This window comes from Neomonachus schauinslandi, chromosome 3 (genome assembly GCF_002201575.2).
Source record: "Neomonachus schauinslandi chromosome 3, ASM220157v2, whole genome shotgun sequence".
Taxonomy (NCBI): Eukaryota; Metazoa; Chordata; class Mammalia; order Carnivora; family Phocidae; genus Neomonachus; species Neomonachus schauinslandi.
In genome coordinates this window covers 15,716,189-15,738,289 of record NC_058405.1, presented here as the reverse complement: position 1 = coordinate 15,738,289, position 22,101 = coordinate 15,716,189, and the positions used below count along the sequence as shown (strand labels likewise).

Sequence of the window (22,101 nt, the reverse complement as noted above, 5' to 3'; positions counted from 1 at the left end):
TTTCCAAACAGCCTGAACTCCTCCTTTAGGGGAGATAGTAAATCAAAAACAAAATTGCGGGGCACGTGGGTGGCTCAGTCGGTTGAGCTTCCAACTCTTGATTTTGGGTCATGGGATGGAGCCCCACATCAGGCTCTGCGCTCAGCTCACAATCTGCTTGTCCCTCTCCCTCCTCCCGCTTGCACTCTCTCTCTCTTTCTCTCAAATAAATAAAATCTTTAAAAAAAAAAAAAATCACAACTTGGAGGAGCCCATGAAGATGAGCACCACCCTAAAGGGTCGCAAGGACGCAGGGCCGGGTCCCCATCAAGTCACCATTTAATTCACCAATCTGGCTGGATGCTGGAGAATGGCCACAGGCAGTTGCCGCCTCCATCAAGTAGTGGCGCCCACGGCAGCAGCCGTGCCCTGCGGCATCTCTTTTGCTAGAGCAGATTACAAGTTCCCTGGAACATAGTATCCAGCCATGGATCTGGTGAATGTGTTCTTTTCTATCTCAATCAAAAAAGAACATCAGAAACCAGGTGCATTCACGGTTTTGCCCCAGGGCTATGTTACTGGTTCTGCTCTCTGAAGAGACTTGGGTCTTCTGACCATCATGCAGAATGTCACATTGAGGGGCGCCTGGGGGGCTCAGTCATTAGGCATCTGCCTTCGGCTCAGGTCATGATCCCGGGGTCCTGGGATCAAGCCCCGCATCGGGCTCCCTGCTCCAAGGAAAGCCTGCTTCTCCTTTTCCCACTCCCCCTGCTTGTGTTCCCTCTCTTGCTGTGTCTCTCTCTGTCAAACAAATAAATAAAATCTTAAAAAAAAAAAAAAAAGAATGTCACATTGATCTATTAAACTGATGGCATCATGCTGATCAGGCAGAATTAGCAGGAGGGGTTAGCATACAGCTGGCTTTGGTAATGCACATGCAGCCTAGAAGGTGGAAGATAAACCCCATGAATATTCAGGACTTGCCATTTCAGTAAATTCTTAGGAGTCCAGTGATGAAAAGCAATTTGATTTTCCACAGAGAAGGAAGCGCAGTGGCTGGGAGGCCTCTATGGATTCCGGAGGCAACACATTCCACACGTAGGGATAATGCTCCAGCCCATAAACTGAGTGACACAGAGGCTGTCTAGGGCAGGGAGAGGGCCCTGCAGCAGGGCCAAGCTGGGGGGCAAGTACCCCCGCCACTTGGGCCATCTGCTCTGGCAGGCCCTGTGGTAGTGGAGGTGTCAGTCATAGACAGAGATGCAGCATACATTTTATGGGGAGCCCCAGTGGGAGAATCACAGTGCAAGTACCTAGAGTTCTGGGGGGAACGGTGGAGAATTTTATGATTTTAGAAAACAGCTCCTGGCAGGTTACTGGACAGAATGCTTGACATCAAGTGACCATGTTTCCAGAACTGTCCATTACATGCTGGGTTCTTTTGGACTCACTGTTATGGACTGAATTGAGTACTCCCTCCTCCCCAATTCATATGTTGGAGTCCTAACTTCTAATACCTCAGAATGTATTTGGAAATAACGTTGTTAAAGAGAAACTTAAATTAAAATGAGGGGGCCTGGGTGGCTCAGTTGGTTAAGCGACTGCCTTCGGCTCAGGTCATGATCTTGGAGTCCCTGGATCGAGTCCCACATCGGGCTTCCTGCTCAGTGGGGAGTCTGCTTCTCCCTCTGACCCTCTTCCCTCTCGTGCTCTCTGTCTCTCATTCTCTCTCTCAAATAAATAAAATCTTTAAAAAAAAATTAAAAAAAAAAAAAATTAAAATGAGGTCTGGGGGTGGGGCTAATCCAATCCAATCCAATCCTGATCACACTGGGGCGAGCACTGTTCTTATAAGAAGAGTGAATTTAGACACAGACATGAGCATGCACAGAGAGATGACCACATGAAGACAGAGTGAAGGTGGCTATCCACAAGCCAAGCAGAGAGGCTCCAGAAGAAACCATCCCTGCCAACAACTTGATCTCAGACATCCAGCCTCCAGAAGTACGAGAAAATAAATTTGTTGTTTAAGCCACCCGGTCTGTGGTATTTTGTTACGGCAGCCCTGAGAAACTCATGCACCCAACTAGCCATCAAGTCAGGTGGCCCCAATAGCAGTCCATGGTAAGATGAAAATGGCCCATTGGGATTGAGCCTGCGTGCAATCAGAGGGCATCAGTAAGCTGCAGGAGCAGGTAGCCTAGACTCTGATGTCACCAGCTTGGTTCTACCTCTCAGCTTATTCCTGGGGCCACGTGAAAGGGCCCGGACAACCCACTGAAAGGGGAGGAAAAAACCCAACGTTCTAGACCAGTTGGCTTGTAATGTACGAGCCACAAATAGATGGGTGCTGCATTAAAACCACACAGGGGTGGGGCGCCTGGGTGGCTCAGTTGGTTAAGTGACTGCCTTCGGCTCAGGTCATGATCCTGGAGTCCCGGGATCGAGTCCCGCACCGGGCTCCCTGCTCAGCAGGAAGTCTGCTTCTCCCTCTGACCCTCCCCCCTCTCATGCTCTATCTCATTCTCTCTCTCAAATAAATAAATAAAATCTTAAAAAAAAAAAAACAAACAAAAAACCACACAGGGGTGACATTAAAAGAATGTGCAAAGGAGAAATCTGTCAAACAGCAGAGCTTTGAGCAGTGTACTTGCTCCTGCACTTTGTATAGAAGTGACCTGAGGTGAGAAATGTATGAATGCATAGGCAGCAGTGAATGGCCTGGTTAGCCACTTCGGAAACTTGGAAGGAAAAAGACTAGAGATGCAGAGATAAGAAGGCAGGCTTGGAGGTGTGTGAATGGCCACATGGGGTTGGCTGGGGAGTGTGAAGATCCAGGTGTCACACGTTGATGCCCACTAGAAAGCAACCACCGTGCAAGAGGCACTTAACTATCAGGTAGACAAAATGAGTAGGTTAATTGACTTTGGCTAGCCTTCACCATCAACTACCCCAGAACTGCCACAGTGGGCATAGGAATGGACTCACCATAGATGTTGAGATGGAACCTACTCTTGGGCCCCCAGCACGGACTCTCACTTACCAAGGCCAATCTAGCTGCTGCCACTGCCACACACCCAACCTGCTGGCAACAAAGGCTGAGCTCCCAATAGGACACTATTCCTTGAAGAAACCAACCAGTTACTTGGTGGTAAGTTAACTCCATCAAGCACTTTCCAGCCTGAAAGGGCCAGTGGTCTATTCTCACGATACTTTTTCTGTATGGATTTGCCCTTCCTGCCTGCAAAGCCTTAGGCAGCACCATCATCCTGCCCAATCTTGCTTCTTCTTTTATCATTACAGGTGTTAAATTTGAGCATGTTTCTGCACATTCCCTTCAGATTGGCTTCTTTCACTTAATAATAGGCAGGTAAGCTTCCTCTGGGTCCTTTCATGGCTTGACAGTTCATATAATTTGGATGCACCAGTTTATTTATCCATTTACCTACTGAAGGACATCTGGGTTGCTCCCAAGTTTGGACAACGACAAATAAAGTTAATGTAAACATCTGCAGGTTTTTGTGTGGACGTAAGTTTCAACTCCTTTGGGTAAATGCCAAGGGGTGCGATTGCTGGATCACATGGTAAGGGTACATTTAGTTTTGTAGGAAAACTGCCAAACTGTCTTCCAAAGTGGTTGTACCATTTTGCATTCCCACCAGCAATGTACGAGAGTTCCTGTTGCTCCACATCCTTATCAGCATTTGGTGTTGTCAGTGTTCCAGATTTCGGCCATTCTAATAGGTATCTAATTTTTGTTTTAATCTGTACTTCTCTGATGACATATGATGTAGAACATTCATTTTTTTTACACTTTTTGCATAAAGGTTTTTTTTAACTGGTTTATCATTGTGTTCCTAATGCTTCCCAAGGTCATCTCCTGAGACTAGATAAATGATAAAGGTTAAGCTATATTGAGTATATTGAAGTCTGAAATAAAAGTGTACACAAAAATATGTGCAAAAAAAAATGACACAGAGAAAGTGTTTTTATTTTGTCATCTACCCTCAATGACCGAAGTTCACCAAAGACCATTTGCTTTCAGTTGGTCCCATTTTCTACCTATAACTTCCTTGCCTCTCCAAGCTCTCACCTCCACGCCCTTGTGCCCATTCCCCGCTCCATTTCTTCTAGCTACCAGCCACCCCCAAGAAGCGCTTTCTTTCCTACACAACTAGGACCAGTGGGCATCACTTCAGTCATTCTCACTCTCAGCCCTCTGCTCCCTCCGTCCCTCCTGACTCCGACTATGCCCACCTCTGGATCAATCTACTTTTACACATCTCAGAATTCTGGAACTACAATGTTCACCTTCAGTTTGTGTTTCACTCCTGTTTGGCAAATCCTCTTATTAACTTTGGATCTGCTTATTCTCTTCTTGATCTCCACCTCCTCAAGGCCCTTACTCCACTCTTATCCCCCTCCTTTAACCACTTCCGAGTTAATGACCTTGCTACCCACTCCACAGAGGAAACAAGCCATCATTCATGCCCTGAAGCCAGAAAGCTGGGCAGTCTTGGACTCCTTTCCCTTTCTCAATGCAATATCCAGTCAGTTGCTTTTTCAAGTCATCTTAAAGTCGTTAGGAGACAGAGGAATTAAAAATATTTAATCAAGTAATATAAAATTTTTTCTACAGCAAAATAAAAACATACCTTACTAAAAATAAAGCCACATTCTACATTAAATACATTAAAATATTGATACTTTTATAAATAAAATCATTTTAAATGGTAAATACATGATAAAATTTCTCTCATACACTGTTACTTATATATAGTTCAACAACTGATTTCGAAAATATAAAAACTACATCCTTCTTTTAAAAAACATTTAACTTAATATTACAAAATTACCAAAAGTTAAAAAGTGCTAAATACTCGTCCATTGTTCCCATTTTAAAACAATTATAGCACATCAGATCTTTAAAAAAAGATGAATGCGGGCATATGGCTCATCCTATATTGCCTAAAAATGAAAACTTGAGACTTTCTGGGCAGTGGGAGAGGCTGGGAAGCTGAGTTCAGTGCCAGCCAAGGCTGTCATCCATGCAGAGCTATTTCCCATCCTGGTTCTCAGAACCATGAGATTCCTCCTTCCTGGCCCCCCTTCTACAGACAGGTCTTTCTAGGCCTACTGGTTCCAGACTTTCAGGAGAGAAGCTTTCTGAAAGAATCTTGATATTTAACTCATATGGCAATACTAAAACAATTCTAAATATTGAGGCATTTTTGCATTTGAATTTTATGCAAAAGTCACAAATCTAATTCCATCTGAAGAGGACACTTCATCTGGTCACTTGATTTCATATCACTTGTTGAGGTAGGATAATTTCTCTGAAAACTGTCCTTTCTACACAAACGGTGGTTGTACTGGAAAGGGTTCTAATGCTTTTTCTGCATTCTTCCAATTGTGAAAATTCTCTCTGTACCAGTCAACTGGTAGGAAAAAAACAAAAGACGAAAATAAAAAATAAAACACTAAACACCAGTTAACCAATATTTACTGGGTTCTTGCTAAGTAAGAAAAATCCTGCCCATCAGCTACTCAGCTAATTTTACTTAGATTCTTAATTTAAGTAAGAATCAGTCTTGCCAAAGGGATGCCTCATGAAGAAAACAATTTGATTCTGGACTAACCAATGTCATTGATCACAAGATGTTTTAATACCCGAAAACTTAGATTTAAAAATCAATTATTGTTTTCTTTTTAACTTCAAAAGTCCTTCAGTGCTGAATTTGCTGGTGTAAGTGTTTAAGACATTCTAAGAAATTCAGGGAAAGAGATAAGTCATTTGCACTGGTTTTAAAGTTACAGAAAAAAATGCAATGTTTTGCTCATGTAAATGCAGCAATACTACATTACAGGCATAATGAGATGGTGTGATCTTCCTTCTGGTAATATGTAAAATTAGTTTATGTGGCTATACTACCAGTAAAGTGTTTTTTTAGTTAAAAAATGATAAATTATCTTTGAATTGGCTTTTAAAAATTCAACACATCTACTTTGTGTCAAGCTCTAAATGAACACTTTTCTACATGTGAGTTTATCTTTTCTCATAAATACATTTTTAAACAAAACTTTAACATATATACAGATTTTATATATGCTCATTTTAATGGCTATTTCTGCACATACTAAATTTTGTTTGTTTCAATATAAAAAGACTTAAGACACTCAAAGATTGCAACTGTCGATATCTCATCAAATCTAAGATGCCACTGACCTCAAAATGGACCGTTATTTTACATATTACCAAGAAAGAAAGGAAGATGGAATAATAATAAGACACTTGTGACATTAAAACTCACACCTTTAAAGGATGTGAAAAAAGTGAAAAATTTGCACCTAAGGATCAATGAACTAGGTTTCTGACAAATGCTGATAAGACACAGGAAGCCTAAGCAGAAGTCTGGGTGTGAAATTCAAGATGCTTAGGAGATATGTTACTGTTGCTGGAAATATATGAGATGTAATAACTTGAAAAGTGAAAATGATGCATCACGACATTCTACTGAATTTATAGTGTTCTAAAAGTAAATTATGTTCCCTTTAAATTTTTCTGAATCTCCTCTCCCCCCGCACCAAAAGAATCAATGCAGAACATACTTGTTTTCTTTATTCCTTCTTTCCAAGGCACTTTGGGTCTCCATCCTAAGCCATGTATTTTTTCTGACTTCATTGGATATCTCATGTCATTGGTAGGTCTCGGAAAACAAAACAGATTTAAAATGACATTGTGGATATATATTTACAAATTTAATACTAAGAGAACTAATGTGTGTCCATGAATCTTTACCATAATTCAAATTTTTTCTTAAAAAATTCTCCCTGATGACACACTTATAGAAAATTTGTAAAATAAAGTACATATTAAAAAAAAAAAGCATCTGTAATCCCAGAGGCCTAACCCTCTCCGTGGCTCACCCTTTTCTGCTTTCAGCCATGATCTGGGTATGAATGCAGTGCCTCATACCTAAATGTTTGATGAATGAATAAATAAATCCCCATAAATGTATTAGGGCTCTTATGTTCTACACCCTGGGTACTTTATATACATTATAATAAGACCTCAAAATACTTCTGTTAACAAGACATTATTATCCCTATTTCACATTCGAGGAGACGTCAGACTTGGAAAAGGTCAGTAACTTTCTTTAGTCACACAGCTAGTAGGCAATAATGTTACACTTTATTCTTCTGACACATAATTAGGAAAAAGTATTTTAGCTGAAAATTCAAGAGCAATAATAGTAGTTTCTGGTTAAGTCCATATATTTTAGAATTGTATAAGTATCTAAGATTTCACAACCTTTCCCCAATGTTTTAACTTGTAACTCACCTATCATTAACATAATCCACCCAGTTTTCCATTTCGGACTCTGAACTGGTGTCTTTGATCTGTCAAAATGGAGAAGGCTTTTGAGTCAAAATTACAAAACAAGACCAGAGAATAACAAAGGTATTCAATAGCTGATTAAAAAGACAAGAAAAACAACCCCTTGGGGTGCCTCAGTGATGCCCTCTGTTAAGCACCTAACTCTTGATTTTGGCTCAAGTCATGATCTCTGGGTCGTGAGATCGAGCCCCACGGAGTCAGCTTGAAGATTCTCTCTCCCTCTCCTCTCCCCTCCCCTGCCCATGCGCACACTCTATCTCTCTCTCTCTCAAATAAATAAATAAATCTTTACAAAAGAAAAATAACCCCTTCAAAGTGGAGGAGACAGCTAAAATGAAGAGCATTTTAGTAACACTTTCCATGCTTTATAACCCACATTCCATCTGAAGCTCACACGGAATACACGCTGCATAAACTAGGGGAGAAAATTAATTTTTTGACTCTTGGTTATTATTCAGTATGATACTGTAATTTATGATATGAAGGATATATTTGGTCTTTATCCAAGTTCCTAAACCCTTGGAATTTCCTAAGTGATGAGAGATAAAAGTGTCTTTTGCTATTCATAACAAGCCCCTTTTAAGCACACCAGAGTTTATGTTAATGAGTGAATTTTGGAAAGCCCCTAAGGATGGGGGCTGGTTGCCAAGGGAACCAACCCTGTGCTCTGAGGGCTGGAGGTTGAATTCATAGCCAGTGGTCAATGATTTAACCAATCATGACTACTTAATGAAGTCTCCATAAAAAAACAAAACAAGGGGGTTTGGAGAACATCTGAGCTGCTGAAAACATGCAGGTACTGGGAAGGTGGCAGGCCCAGAGAGTGCATGATCAATCCATGCTCCTCTCTCATACCTCGCCCCAGGCATCTCCTCCCTCTGGCTGTTCCTGACTTCTATCCTTTGCAATGAGCCAGTGAGTCGCTGTGTGTGTGACTTCTGTGAGTCACTCTGGCTAAACACCTCTGCCCTATCGCCAGTGGTCAGAAGCACAGGGGACAACCAGGTTTTGTGGTTGGCGCATGAAGCAGGGGATCGTCCTTGGGAGGACTAAGCCCTTAGCCTATGGGATCTGAAGCCGTCTCCAGGCAGATAATGTCAGAATTGAGTTAAATAAGAGGTCACTCAGCTTGTCTCTGAGAATTTCTTGGTTTGGAAAACCCACATGTTTGGAGTACAAAGTATTCTGAGAGCAGTGTAAAGGAAGAGTATTTCAGTACACCAAGTCTCCCTTTCTACTGAATCCTGAGACTGAGAATTGATGTTCACTCATACATACATACACTCCCAACTATAATTACTTACAGGTCATCGATCCTTAAGATTAGCACACACAGTTTTGTATTCTGACATTGAGGTATTTGTTATAATGAATATCTACACTGAATGTGTTAGGATTGTTATTTTCCTGAAAAGCTGTTATAAATGAGTGACAGAACGTCCAGTAATGACATATCTCCATGTACTTTTCATTTTTTTTACTCATTCACTTTCCAACTGAGTAAATTGTAAATTGCTGATTTTGACTAAATGATTAGTGCCACTAATTTAATGACAATTCTGAAAACACTACCCTTTTGCAATATATACATACCAGTTGTATTAGTTCTTTGGCAAGCTGGAGAACTGACATTTCAAAATTGGTTCCGATGTTGTAAATTTCACCTGGCTTCCCCTTCTTGAGGACAGTGAGAAATGCTTCTACTACATCAGTCGCATAAAGGAAATTTCTTGTTTGAAGCCCTGATCCATGAATGCAGCTAAAAAGATTAAATGAAAGGGATCATAAAGTATAAAAAGTAAGCTCTCCCCAACCAGGGTAACACAATTCCAGAGAAGCCAATTTCCATGGGGAGCCTAGAAATCTCTTACTGAAAACACAAATTCTCATGACTTTTCTAAATTTTATCCGTAATTTTTAAATGACCACCGAACCTCCTACAGCACTCAGGGGGTAGGTAAGTTGCAAACATATAAATGACCCCTGAGAAATAAGTTATTCATCAGTTTTCTACCTTAAATTCATCTTGAAGAAATATGTATAGCTCTGTGAATTAGATAAATCCTTTGGAAAAGTAAAATTATATAAAGACTGATGTCAGATCTTAATGCGATAATTCAAAGTTCTAGGATACATTATTTAAGAATTGAAATTATAAAAAAAATTCAAATTATCTAAGTAAATTATAAAGATGAGTAACAGATTGTAATTATTTAAAGAACCATCACATTGATTGTAGAAGGAATTCATAAATTTGTTGAAACATTCCATTCTATGGCCTTCAACTCTTAAGACTATGATTTTCAAGAAAGGCTGTCACTGAATACTATCCACATACCAGAAAAACATATGGGTACAAAGGTAAATAATAACATACCATTTCCTGTTGTGTTGTAGTAAAGATATAAATTTTGGAATAACCTAAAAGAATATTTAAATATCATTTCAGACATTGGAAATTCACTCATTAATATGAATCTAACTCATCTTAAGATTAATAGATTATGATTATTAAGAAATATACATAGAGGTAAATTCTAATTCTTATCAGTTCAAGAAAAAAGCTATTGTAATTTTGATAAGTGAGAGAACTCTAAAATAGCTTCCTATTTCACAAAAACAAGATATCTGCTGGACAAACATAAAGACAAAATGATACAAATAGTGTAAAAATTCAGAAAAAGTCTTCATGAACAGTTTGGTCTCATCACAAAAGCTCACCTTTGATTTCATAAGGGCAGGAATCATATCTTATTTATTGCTTTGCATACAGCACCTATTCAATCAGTGCTTGTGAAATTAATAAGAAGTAAATCCCAGTGCCATTGACCTCAAAGAAAAGTCATGTTAAACAGGGTGAGATATATTATTAAACTTACAACGCACCTCTGAAAGATACTTCCCAAATGAAGCAAAGTAGATATTAAGACCAAGAGATCATGACATGGCCCCTTTCTTTGGCCGAATAGATAAATGCAATGAGCTGGAAAGTGAAAAACCCTATCTCCAAATTTTTAGGCACAGAAGGTAATGGTTACTTCAATTAGGCTTAATGATAACAGAACCAACTGCACAGTTGGTTCAGCCTTTTAACTACATTTCTTTATTCACTACTTGTACTACTTTCTGGAAGACATTCAGGCCAGCAACAGTAAAGAGGAGCTGGGGAACAGTGAGTCAGCAGACGGGAAGACAAATTTCTGTACAAGCTTCCCGCAGGACTCTCTAACTAGCTCTCAAATTTCTAGATTGCAAACCAGGAAGGAGTCTTCAGCAACATGACAGAATGCTCTATAGTGCTTCAAAATCGTGAAGAGCACCAGGCATTTCCACATTATCATCTCACTGGATCCTTCAAAAATCCCTTCTGAGTATTTTCATTATCCCCCAATTCAAAGATGATGCTCCAAGGGCCTAAGGTCACGCCATCTGGTGTCAGGTTGAGACTTGAACTCAGGTCTTCAGACTCTAAACCTGATGAGATTTGCATGTGTGGCCTATACAGTGCTTATAATTATGTACAATTACAGCAGAAATTATTCCAGACAAATAACTGAAGAGAGATTATCTTAAATAATGAGAAGCTATAATCACTAAAAACACACCATGGATTCACAAAATGTACCTTTTCTGGATACTGATGTGGTCCGTAAACATTACTGCTTCGCGTGATGACGGCTGGAAACTTAAAAAAGTAGTCAATGTTAATGCAATAAGAGGTCCAATTGTAATGATTTTCTGAAGATACGCAGTCCTAAAAGATGGACACCTGCAGCTAAGTAACTCCACGCACCTTAAGGACAGAAGCGAAGGGATTTTTTTCTGATGTAAGGTTCCTGAAAATATGGGAGAAGATAGGATTCAGAGAAAGGCAGAGGCTCGTAAAAGGAAAAGGAATATTTTCTTTCCTGGGACAAGAGCAGGATGAATATAGATGGGGGCAGGTTAGTTAGGTTTGATAGCAGGAAATTAAGGGAATGTCTACCCAATGATTTCAGAGACTGCGTCTTGGACCTTAGGTTTGGTTAGATGTGAAACTTCACGTTGTCTTTCCCTGATGCACCAACACTTACAAATAAAAAGAGCTACTACGAAAGGGAAAAGGGCCGGTGCTATGGAAAACAAAAGGCAAGAAAATGTCAACTCCCACTCACGAGGAGCCAAGAGAGGTGAACCATGCAGAGACGAGCATGTGGCAGGTCACAGAATCTGGCCCCCACTGTCTTCCACAGGATTCTGGGAATCAGGATATTCCAAGAGGGCTTTTCCCTACACCTGTAATACTCTACGTACCACTGAAGTAGAAAACATATACATAAATTATTCCTTTAAGTGGTGAACTGAACAAGAAGTAGGTCCTACTTTGTCCACACAATATAGGAAATAAGTATTTTAAACTCCTTAATATATAAACTCCTCAATCTATGTCTTCAACTCTAAAAATGGAATGTGGCTAATGATAACTTGGAGTTGTATCACCTAAGTCAAAAGAAAAATGATTCAAAAGGAGTTCTGAAATCAGTTCTTACTTTATATCGTTCCCAGTATGACTGTACAAAACACTCAGCAGCTGCTTTAGATGATGCATAAGGATTTGTAGGTTGTTTGGGTGAAGATTCATCAAATTCCTAATTTTAAAAAGATGCATTAAAAAATACACCTATTATGCACAGTTTCTAAGCAGAAAAATCAGAAAACATATTATAAACCTGAAATGTTAATTACTGCACATTAGAAGACATTTACTGAACCCCAACTATGTCCCTGGCATTTTTCTAAGCATTTTTTATAGAGCAGCATTCACAACAACTCTATAAGGCAGGCAGAGAGAACAGCAAGTGCAAAGGTCCTAGGACAGAACTGTGTCCAAAGGAACTGCAAGGAGGTTGATGTTAGAGAAGAGAAACAGGAGATGAAGCTGGAAAGCTAGAGGGAGGCCAGAACATGCAGAACCCTGAAGGCCTGTGTCACAATATGAACATTTTGGAGTCCCTCAGTGTATATAATGAGGGGATGAAAAAAGCCCACAAAAGGTTTTAATAAGACAGATTTGCATTGTGGTCCATGGTAAGTAGGTGAAACATACCATTTCTGAGCTTACCTTATCAAGACTGCCTCCGTATACTTCATCTGTGCTCATGTAAATAAACTTCTCCACTCTGGCTTCATGAGCAGCACTTACCAAAACATGAGTGCCATAGACATTAACATACGTAAACTCAAAGGCGCGTACAAATGAAAGATCTAAAAAAAGAGAAAAAGCTAGAACAATTCCATCCAAAGGAAAAAACAAATACCCAACAGTAGACTCGGGTTTAAGGAAAGCTCTATTCACTTCTCTTCATTCACCACAACTGCAATAGTTTAAAAAAATAACAAAAATACATTGCTACTTATGATTGCTTTAAGCCTAAATTATGAAGTACATGAAAATTCTTACAACCTAGAAAACTATCAGTGCTAAATTTGCAGGAAACACTTTTTTCTTATTCTAAAAAGAAAAAAATGATACATCTAAATTTAAAACATTCTTAAATTTAAAACTTGAAACTTCTAGTTTCTCCTAATAGACAGCAAGGCTTTTCAGATCAATCTGTTATTGCTGAAAACACAATAAATGCTGGATAAATTATTTTTAAAATAAATTTACTTTGAAGAATAGGTTCTCTATAATCTGGGAATGAGGGGAACTTTACTAAAAACGGCTCACAATCCAGAAACAAAAGGAAAAAAAAAAAACTGATCAGTTTGACTATGTAAAAGCTCTTGCATAGAAAAAACAAACAACCAGAAAATCTATAAACAAAGTAAAAAGACAAATGACAAACTGGGACAAATATTTGAACTTATCAGAAACAAAGGGCTAATATATTCAATCTATAAAGAAGTTATAAAAAATAAAAAGGAACAACCCTTTTGGATAGGAGACCTAAGCAACTAGTTTAGACAAGAAATACAAAGGTCCTTAAGCTTAAGATGCTCAGCCTCAATTACAATAAGGAAAATCCCAAATGAAAACTCATACATACCACTCCTTACCTATCAGACTGGCAGAAAATTTTAGAATTTGACAATACCTTCTGTTGGTGAGGCTATGGGGGCAGATACTTTATACATTAGGAGTAAGAATACAATGTGTTTCAACCCTAGGGAAGGAAATTTCTCAGTATCTAGGTAAATTACATATGCTTTTATCCCTTAAGCCTGGTTATCGGGCTGAACTGTGTTCCCCCAAATTCATGATAGAGCCCTAACCCCAAGTACCTCAGGATGTGCCTATATTTGGAGATAGGGCCTTTAAAGAGGTGACTGAATAAAAATAAGGTCATTCGGGTCCCTAGTCCAACATGACTGGTATGCTTCAAAGAAGAAATTTTGACACAAAAAGAAACACTAGGGATGCGCAGGGGGAAACTATGTGAGGACACAGTGAGAAAGTGGCCATCTGCAAGCCAAGGAGAGAAGATTGAGGAGAAGCCGGCCCTGCCAGCACTTGGACTTCCAGCCTCCAGAAAGGTAAGAACTAAATTTCTGTTGTTTAAGCCCTCAATCTGTGGTATTTTGTTATGGCGGCCCTAGCAAACTAATCTACCCTGAATTCCTCCTTCTAGGAACCCCTACCCAACATCAGTTGACAAATATACAAAGGACACAGGCACGAAGCCATCCACTGCAGTACTTAAATAGCAAATATTTAAATAGCAAAATGTAGGAAACAAACACAAATGTGGTACATCTACACAATGGAGTATATGAAAATAAAAAGGAATGAGGAATATCTCAATATTCTGTTATACTCTCCTAAATATACTGTGGAGAAGACCAAGGGAAATTATAATTTTAAAATCAGGTAATAAGGCAATAATATACTAACTACCAATGAGGATTCAGCAACATTCTATCTTTTGTTTAGGTGATGGCTATATGGGTATTCATATCATCATTACTCATTTAGCTTTACTTCTAAATTCTTCTGAAAGTATGGTATATTGCACAATATAAAATGGTAGACAATTAGAAGATATCTCAGATGCACAAAACAGTATGGATAATAATATAATGTTCAACCGTGTATACACAAGACCCAGCTTTAAAAAAAAAAAAAAAAAATTAAAAACACAGTTGAAGGCCCATCTCCCCAGAAGTAATCACTATATTGAATTTAGTTAAACTCAAAGTTTTAAGATAGCATTCAAGGTTATATTTCAACCTACATGAATAAAAGTGCCTGGAAAAGCACCCAGTTTTCCTGGTAGGGCATGGCATGTGCTCTTTCAAAGACATATTAAGCCCCTACTTGTTTGATTTCAATACTGGACTTTGATTTAGGCTAATTAGTCACTGGGGGGAAAAAATGCCCTTCGTAACTGTAACATAAAACAATGCTTACCTACATGTGTTTGTGCAGCAAAATGTAGTACTATATCTATTTTTTCTGTTTCAAAAAGCAGTTTCACGAAGTGAGAATTACATATGTCACCCTATACGAAAAGCAAACAGGAAAAAGCAAAATTTCATTCAGCACTCCCATTGGTAATAACTATTTAACTACATGAACCCAAACATTGATAAGAAAAAAATTAATCCCCCCCCACCACCACCCTGCTTTAATAGAGAATATCTTGAAAATCCAACCAAGGGGTCAAGTAAGTATAGTAATGATGTACTTCTCCAGCATCCTAGGATATAAGATATTCAATTCAAGATACTTTTTTGCAAATGTGTCTAAAACAGTATTTTATCAAACACCAACTACGACTAAGAACCATGCTAGCTTTTTCCCATAACATTCTTGCCAAGCTCATGTTAACAGGAAACCTTTAAAACATATTTTTAAAGTTTGAGGTAACCATTATTGCAATATATTTAAAGTAAGTGTAACAATTACAATGACATTTTAAAAAATGTGTTTCACCACAACTAAGTGAACTTATGAGTACTTTTGATTTTATATGTACATTTAATTCTTCTAAAAATATGTATTCTCAACAATTCTTTGGTGACTGAAAGAAACACTTTCATATAGAAGAGTAGAATTATAAAATGTTTGCTCAGTATATTCTTTATAATTTGTTGTGAAAAAGAGAGTTTATAGATTATCTTTTTTAAAGAAAAACATAAATCATGAGTTAAATAGTTTCATCTGACATTAAAATTTCCCTTTGCAACTTAATGGCCTGGCTCTCTGGTTTATACTTTGGACTCTTCTAAGAGTGCCTAGTAAGACTCAGCCTTCCAGAGCCAATCAATCCACCCTCATAGAAGAAGATCATCCCATGGGCTGTATGTTGGGCTTTTTGGCTGTTGCCTGGCCTGATTAACAGTCCCCTTTATACCAATCTCTTTAAATCCCAGCAAGGCCTCATTAAGGCTAGTGAGGACCTAAAAATCATAAACCACGTAAGTTCAATCACCTCCCCATAGATCTGCCAAGGCACCAAATATCACATGCAGCTTTATAGTGGTATTAATCTAAAATCAGTATTCTCGGGTGCCTGGGTGGCTCAGTTGGTTAAGTGACTGCCTTCGGCTCAGGTCATGATCCTGGAGTCCCAGGATCGAGTCCCGCATCGGGCTCCCTGCTCTGCAGGGAGTCTGCTCCTCCCTCTGACCCTCCCCCCTCTCATGTGCTCTCTCTCTCATTCTCTCTCTCTCAAATAAATAAAATCTTTAAAAAAAAATAAAAAATAAATAAAATCAGTATTCTCTATAGCACGTGGTACTTCTGGAAATTAAAAGGTCTTTAATAAGCATGCTTTCCAAGCCCACATTACACAAGCTTGCAAAGTAGAAAGATAAAATGTCTGAATGGCTAGAGACACACCATAATAATTACATAATTATAAGAAAAGTTTCATACCTGTATAAATTTGTAGTTTTGTTTATTAGAAATGGTTTCAAGATTCTTCAAGCTTGCACAGTAATCCAGCTTAAAACAATTAAGTGAGGGAGGGGGAGAAAACAACACAAAAAGTGATAATAGTTTTTCCTATAAAATATTTTGAAGACTGTAGATATTCTGATCATAATATAAAAACATGTATTCTTAAAGTGTTTGTTCTTTGTGTTTTTAGAAGAAGTCTCTGATATCTTAAAAAGTAAAAAACAAAAACCATGCAATTTTGTTACCTTTTCAAAATACAAAAAAAATTACTTTTTAGAAACCCCTCCTTTAAAAAATTTTTCTGCCCAGATTTGCCCCCAGCCACCAGAAAAGCTTACCATTTCTTACTGCAAAGGAATTAGTACTTGAAAACAATTACACCTGTGTTATACATATTATAACTCATTACACTGTTTCCTGAGTTAATTGCTGGTAAATCCCCATACAAAGGGGGAGAAAAATTACTGCCCCTGATAGTAAGGCAGGCAAAAATTGATAAGACCTACAGATTATTCTGTCTATAGATTTTTACTATTACATTTTATGAAACTAAGGTAACTAATCACATCTGTGTTTAAAGTAAAAAATCCAGTGATTACCAATCATGGCTTTCAGACTCTCCAGGGAGACTTCAATTATTACAGAAAAATCCTCAAAGCTAAATTAGTTTTAATTTAAGAAGTAAATGTGTAATTTTCCAGAGGTGGCAGTTCTAATAAAATAATAAATTATAAGTTACAATAAAATAATAAAATCAAATAATGAGAGTATCCCAACTCTGGAAAAAGGTTAATAATCACAAGATTACACTAAATATTTAGGTTGAAGATTTTCTTTTGGTAAAAATACTGCACTTAGAACCTTTACTTTATGGGCTATCATAATGAAAAACTTTTAAAAGACTAAGATTAAATACAGCATGATCACATGACTATGTAGGCCCCTAAGTTGTTAAAATGACTAAATAAAAAATTAAAATATCAGCGTGATAAGATTCTAATACTTAAAAAAAAATGTACATAAATGTCAGTGCATGAAGCTCATTTTTATAAAACTCACCTTGTCTAGATTTATGATCATATAGTTTGGATAATCTTCTACTAAAGAGACAATCACATGTGATGCGCTTTAAGAAAAAAGTATATTGTGTTAGTAGAAAACTTAACCTTTTCCCTAAATTCTTCACATTTCTTAAATGTTACCTTAACCTGTTGAGTATTAGGAAACATTCAAAGATACCTTTAAGTTTCTGCAAAATAACAGAAATAACATAACTACACTGAATACACTCCTTCCCCACCCCCACTTTTCACTAACTTTCTCACAGTATCAATAATCGGTACTGATATATCGATATCCCTTTGCACTGTGTAGAAAAGAGAATTTACTGGTCCTAGGTATAAGGAAAAAAAATAGTTTAACCAAATGATTTTGTCCATGTGCTTTGAGTGTGGGAGCAAAGCAGGATAAATACAATGGGTGGTGGTCAGTACAGATAGACTGAAACTGTAACAAACCTTTTAAGACACTGTAGGTTTAACTATGCAAAACTTAAGTTAGTATGAGCATAGGAGTTGTCTATGTTCACAGTAACCCTACTGCAATTGCTATCTCTTGGTACAAGAATTTGGTCGTGTAAACTAGAATCCTCTGGGAGGTTCTAGATTAAACCTAGGTTTCCAAGGCTAATAATGGCTGAGGCCATCCTGAGTTAGAAAGCCATAGTGGCTCCTGGGTTTCCGAGGACCTGAAGTGGAACCAGAGACATCTGTCAGTGAGATGATCCACCAGATTTTCTCATAGACACAAAAACATTGGGCTCCCAGGAACAAGGACAGCCCTTGACCAAATTATGAACTCAGAGTTTGTATTTGACGGCCCTTTCACATCATTTTCTAGAACTTGCCCTTCCGGGACCAGCATTCTCACACAAGGACCACCCTTTTATGCCCATGCCCCTCTTCTCATTAGATAAACCCTGCCTGTCTGATACCCTCCTCCAAGTTATTGTCAGATTTGAAGAGGTGATTTAAGGTGCTAATGGGGGAGGTGATTCCCATGCTCCTCTTCCACTAGACATTGGGAGTTTCCTGTTGGTACCTGTGCATTTGTCCATTCAATAACTACTGAAGACCTTTGTAAAATAAGCCAGGCATTTTTATAGATGCTGAGTGAACAGCAGTCTCTGCCCTCATCCAGTTGACATTCTACAGCGGGGATGCAGACAATAAGCAAGTAAACACTAATACACAAAATAACTTCAGACTTCAGGTAGTGATTAGTGTGTTAGTTGGGAAAGGGGCTATTTTAGATGGGATGGACAGGTAATGCCTGTCCCAGGACGTGATATCTAAGTAACCATCCGAACTGAGAGATGCAAGCACTCTAACCAAAGGGGAAGCAAGTGCAAAGGCCTCAAGACAGGAGGAATGGGCCTCATGTGTTCCAGGAACTCCAAAAAGGTTAAGTGTGGCAGGTACAGAAAAGCAAAGAGGCAGAATGGCAGATCAGGTTGGAAAAGTAGGGCCCGGACACTTGAGTCTTCTAGATATGCTAAAGAGTTTGGATTGTATTCTAAGTTTGACAGGAACCACTGGGGTAAAACTCTTATGCACTTACTTAACAAACACTGACTTCTTTGTGCAGAACAGACTTTAAGGGAACAAGAGGGGAAGCAGTATGACCAATCAGGAAGCTACAGTAGTAATCTAGACAGAAGACAGTAATGAGGACTAGAAGAGGAGGGGAAGGGGAGAGAAGTGTTCGCTTCGGAAGCAGTGAAAGAGGGCTCACTGATTGCATGTGGGTGTGAGAGAGAAAGAGGCATCACATATCTCATCCAGGTCAAAGCACCAAAAGAGAGTTTTTTGTTGTTGTTGTTGTTTTTAAGCCCTCTGAATAAATGAATGTCCTACTATAATTCAAAACTCGTTTCTTGGCGCTTATACGTACAAGGCCTGCCTGTGTATGGAGGGGGCGGGATGGAGGCTGGGGCAGTTGGTGAGAAGCTTACTGCAATGTCGGGGCACTCAGAAGAGTGTCAGGTGCATCCCGGGCCAGGTGAGAGGGCAGATGGAACCACAGCACTTTGGTTTTGATTGGGAGGCATCTTAAAGAAGTCGCAGTTTCAAAGGAACCAAGTCTTCGCAGACCGGGAGAGGGGGAAGAAGGTAGGCTGATCCTGTTCGTGCGTTAAGAGCCCCCCCGCCCCGTATCAGACCCCCCCCCCAAGCTGGTTCCAAGTTGCCAAGAGCAAGCAGAGGCTCAGGAAAAGGCTGGGGTTTCTGGGGAGCCACTACTCGGCCAGCGGCGCCGTTACCTACATGAAACCAGCACCCCCGGTCACCAGGAGCCGCTTCGCAAAGCTGCTGGGAGGACCCAAGGGCTCCGTCCGGACTGCAGCTGACATCTCCCAGCTCAGCAGTGCCTGGCAGCGTAAAGCGCCAGATCTGTACACCGCAGGTAAGTTCCACCGCGACTTTTCGCGACGCGTCCCGCTGCCCCGACACGTCAGTAGGGCAGGCGGCAGCAGCTTCCGGAGCCCGGCCGACTTATCCCCGCCCACTTGCGGGCTGGGCGGGGCCCTTGGGTGCGCGGGTGGCGCAGCGCTACTGCGCAGGCGCATCTCTTCTCTGCCCAAACCTGGCCCGCTAGGCGTAATTGGGGTGGCTGGGAAGTGGGGTCTGGAACGTTTTCGTGTCAAGTGACACCAGTATAAAATCGGGCTTTACTTAATACGCAGATGGTCAGAGTTATGAATGATTACCTTCTTTTCATTCTTGTACTGCTAAAGCATCTCCACAGATTACTCACCAGTTGAGCTAACTCCAGAAGTTCTCTGCTTGCAAAGTGTGGAAATGGGAGGTTGCAATTGCAAAATGCCTTCTCCTTTGTTGTTAATATTATTACCGACAATGCATGCTGCTGGCAATCATGGTGAAGATGTCCCTAGAGCCTACCCTTAACTATTCTCGCTCATACTCACTGTGCCCCAGCTTGCCTGCCACTCCTTGTATCTCCTTGAATTTGCCTGGATGCCCTTTCCCCAGATGTCTGCCTAGTTTTCACCCTTACTTCTTTTTTTTCCCCAAGATTTTATTTATTTATTTATTTGACAGAGAGAGAGACGGTGAGAGAGGGAACACAAGCGGGGAGGAGTGGGAGAGAGAGGGAGAAGCCGGCTTCCCGTAGAGCAGGGAGCCCGATGTGGGCTTCCGTCCCAGGAGCCTGGGATCATGACCTGAGCCGAAGGCAAATGCTTAACCACTGAGCCACCCAGACGCCCCTACCCTTACTTCTTCAGTTCTCAGATTGAAGGTCACCCTTGTAGAGAGTCCTTCCTTGACCACCCCAATTAAAATAGCAAGCTCTACCCCAGCCCGGCCTAACAACTTTATCCTTCTTTTTTCTCCATAGCAGTCATCAACATTTATATTGAACTACTCATTAGTACTGGCTAGGGAGGGCAGGGGCTTTGTTTTGTTTCCTGCTATAATCCCAAGGCCGTGGGACCAGGCCTGGCTCAGAATAAATGATCAGTTAATGTTGAATGGATAAATAAATACCTTGGGTTTTTTTTTTTCTTTTTTCATATAATGTTTGGCAAAGTATAAGAAGACTGAGAATACCCAGTATATGTGGAAATGTCATTTGTTACAACCTTTTTCAGGGGCAAAATGGTAACATATAGGAAAAGGTCAAATGCACATAACCTATGATTCCCAAATTCCATGATGTATGATATAGATAACTGCAGAAAAACACAAATATGTTCACCAATACACTGCTTATATGTAATAATGAAAAACTGCATACAATCTAATAATAGTCTCACTTCTTAAATACAATGGATCTGCAAGGGCTACAGGCTCAGAGAGGAGAACTTGGGAGTGTTCAGCGCACTGATCGTGGCTCGGTAAGGATGGAGCCAAAAAGTCGAGATGGAAATTTGAGAGACTTGAAAGCTATATTCTAAAGAGTTTTGCTTGTGTACTACAGGCGATCAAAAACCTTTGAAGGAAGTGATGCAGTCAAATTTCGTTCCCCATAGCTTTCTGTGGCTCTAGGGTAGAGGTGGGCTGTGTGTGGCCAACTGGAGAAAATTAAGACTGGTGGCAAGTTACCTGCCACAGGCCAAGTAAGATCATACCATAATGGTCTGGATATCGACATTGACAACTCCTTCCTACCATCGCCGCCCAGAATCAGTGAGATGATTTTATGTACGGATGTAAGCTATACTTCCCAGCTGTCTGACGATAAAACTCAAGAACACAGGGAACCTAAGAGGTTAAAATCGGTTAGATGTGCCAAGAGAATTCATGCGTTAAACTTGTACATGTACAGTTACGTGTCTTTGAGACAGTAAAGCGGAAACGTTCAGTAGGTTGCATAGGCACCTCGGGCTTTGCGGGAGCTTTCCTTTCTTCATCAGAACCGGGGCCATCCTGCGATCCTCAGTTCTTCCTGAATCCTACAAACCCCACCCCGGAAAGCCCTCGGGAGCCGTGCGGGCGACCCCACGCATGCGCAGTAGCACCACGCACGGGGACGACGGAGGGCAAGGCTTTTTCCGTAACCTAAAGCAACATCCTTCTGAGTCTCCATAAAAAAGGCGGGAACTAGCCAGCAGGCTGGGGAGTGATGGGACGCGCGCCTCCGCACGTCCCGCCCATTTCAGCCTCTGATTGGTGAGTGTACTGGGCTCGTGGCGGAGGGGCCTGCCACATAGGTTGTCAGTCTCCCGGGGGCGGATCCGGGACGCCGGTCCTGCTCCCTCCTCCCACAGCCCCGGCTGCCGACGTGGGGAGGGCGGCAGCAGGCCGTTAGGGCCGGGGTG

The 22,101-nt window shown here is 40.2% G+C and overlaps 1 protein-coding gene across 1 annotated transcript; it reads right to left on the bottom strand.

Moving 5' to 3' along the window:
• Window positions 1–4,549: 4,549 nt before the first annotated feature.
• TGDS (TDP-glucose 4,6-dehydratase) lies at window positions 4,550–19,763 on the bottom strand. The gene is made up of 12 exons (XM_021695990.2): window positions 19,586–19,763; window positions 17,322–17,388; window positions 16,239–16,307; window positions 14,769–14,859; window positions 12,480–12,622; window positions 11,908–12,006; window positions 11,004–11,063; window positions 9,756–9,799; window positions 8,972–9,137; window positions 7,322–7,380; window positions 6,589–6,686; window positions 4,550–5,417 (listed from the first exon to the last, which is right to left on the bottom strand). Exons 1-12 carry the CDS (start codon window positions 19,669–19,671, stop codon window positions 5,332–5,334), a joined length of 1,068 nt encoding a protein of 355 aa, XP_021551665.1. The 5' UTR covers window positions 19,672–19,763; the 3' UTR covers window positions 4,550–5,331.
• Window positions 19,764–22,101: the final 2,338 nt, after the last annotated feature.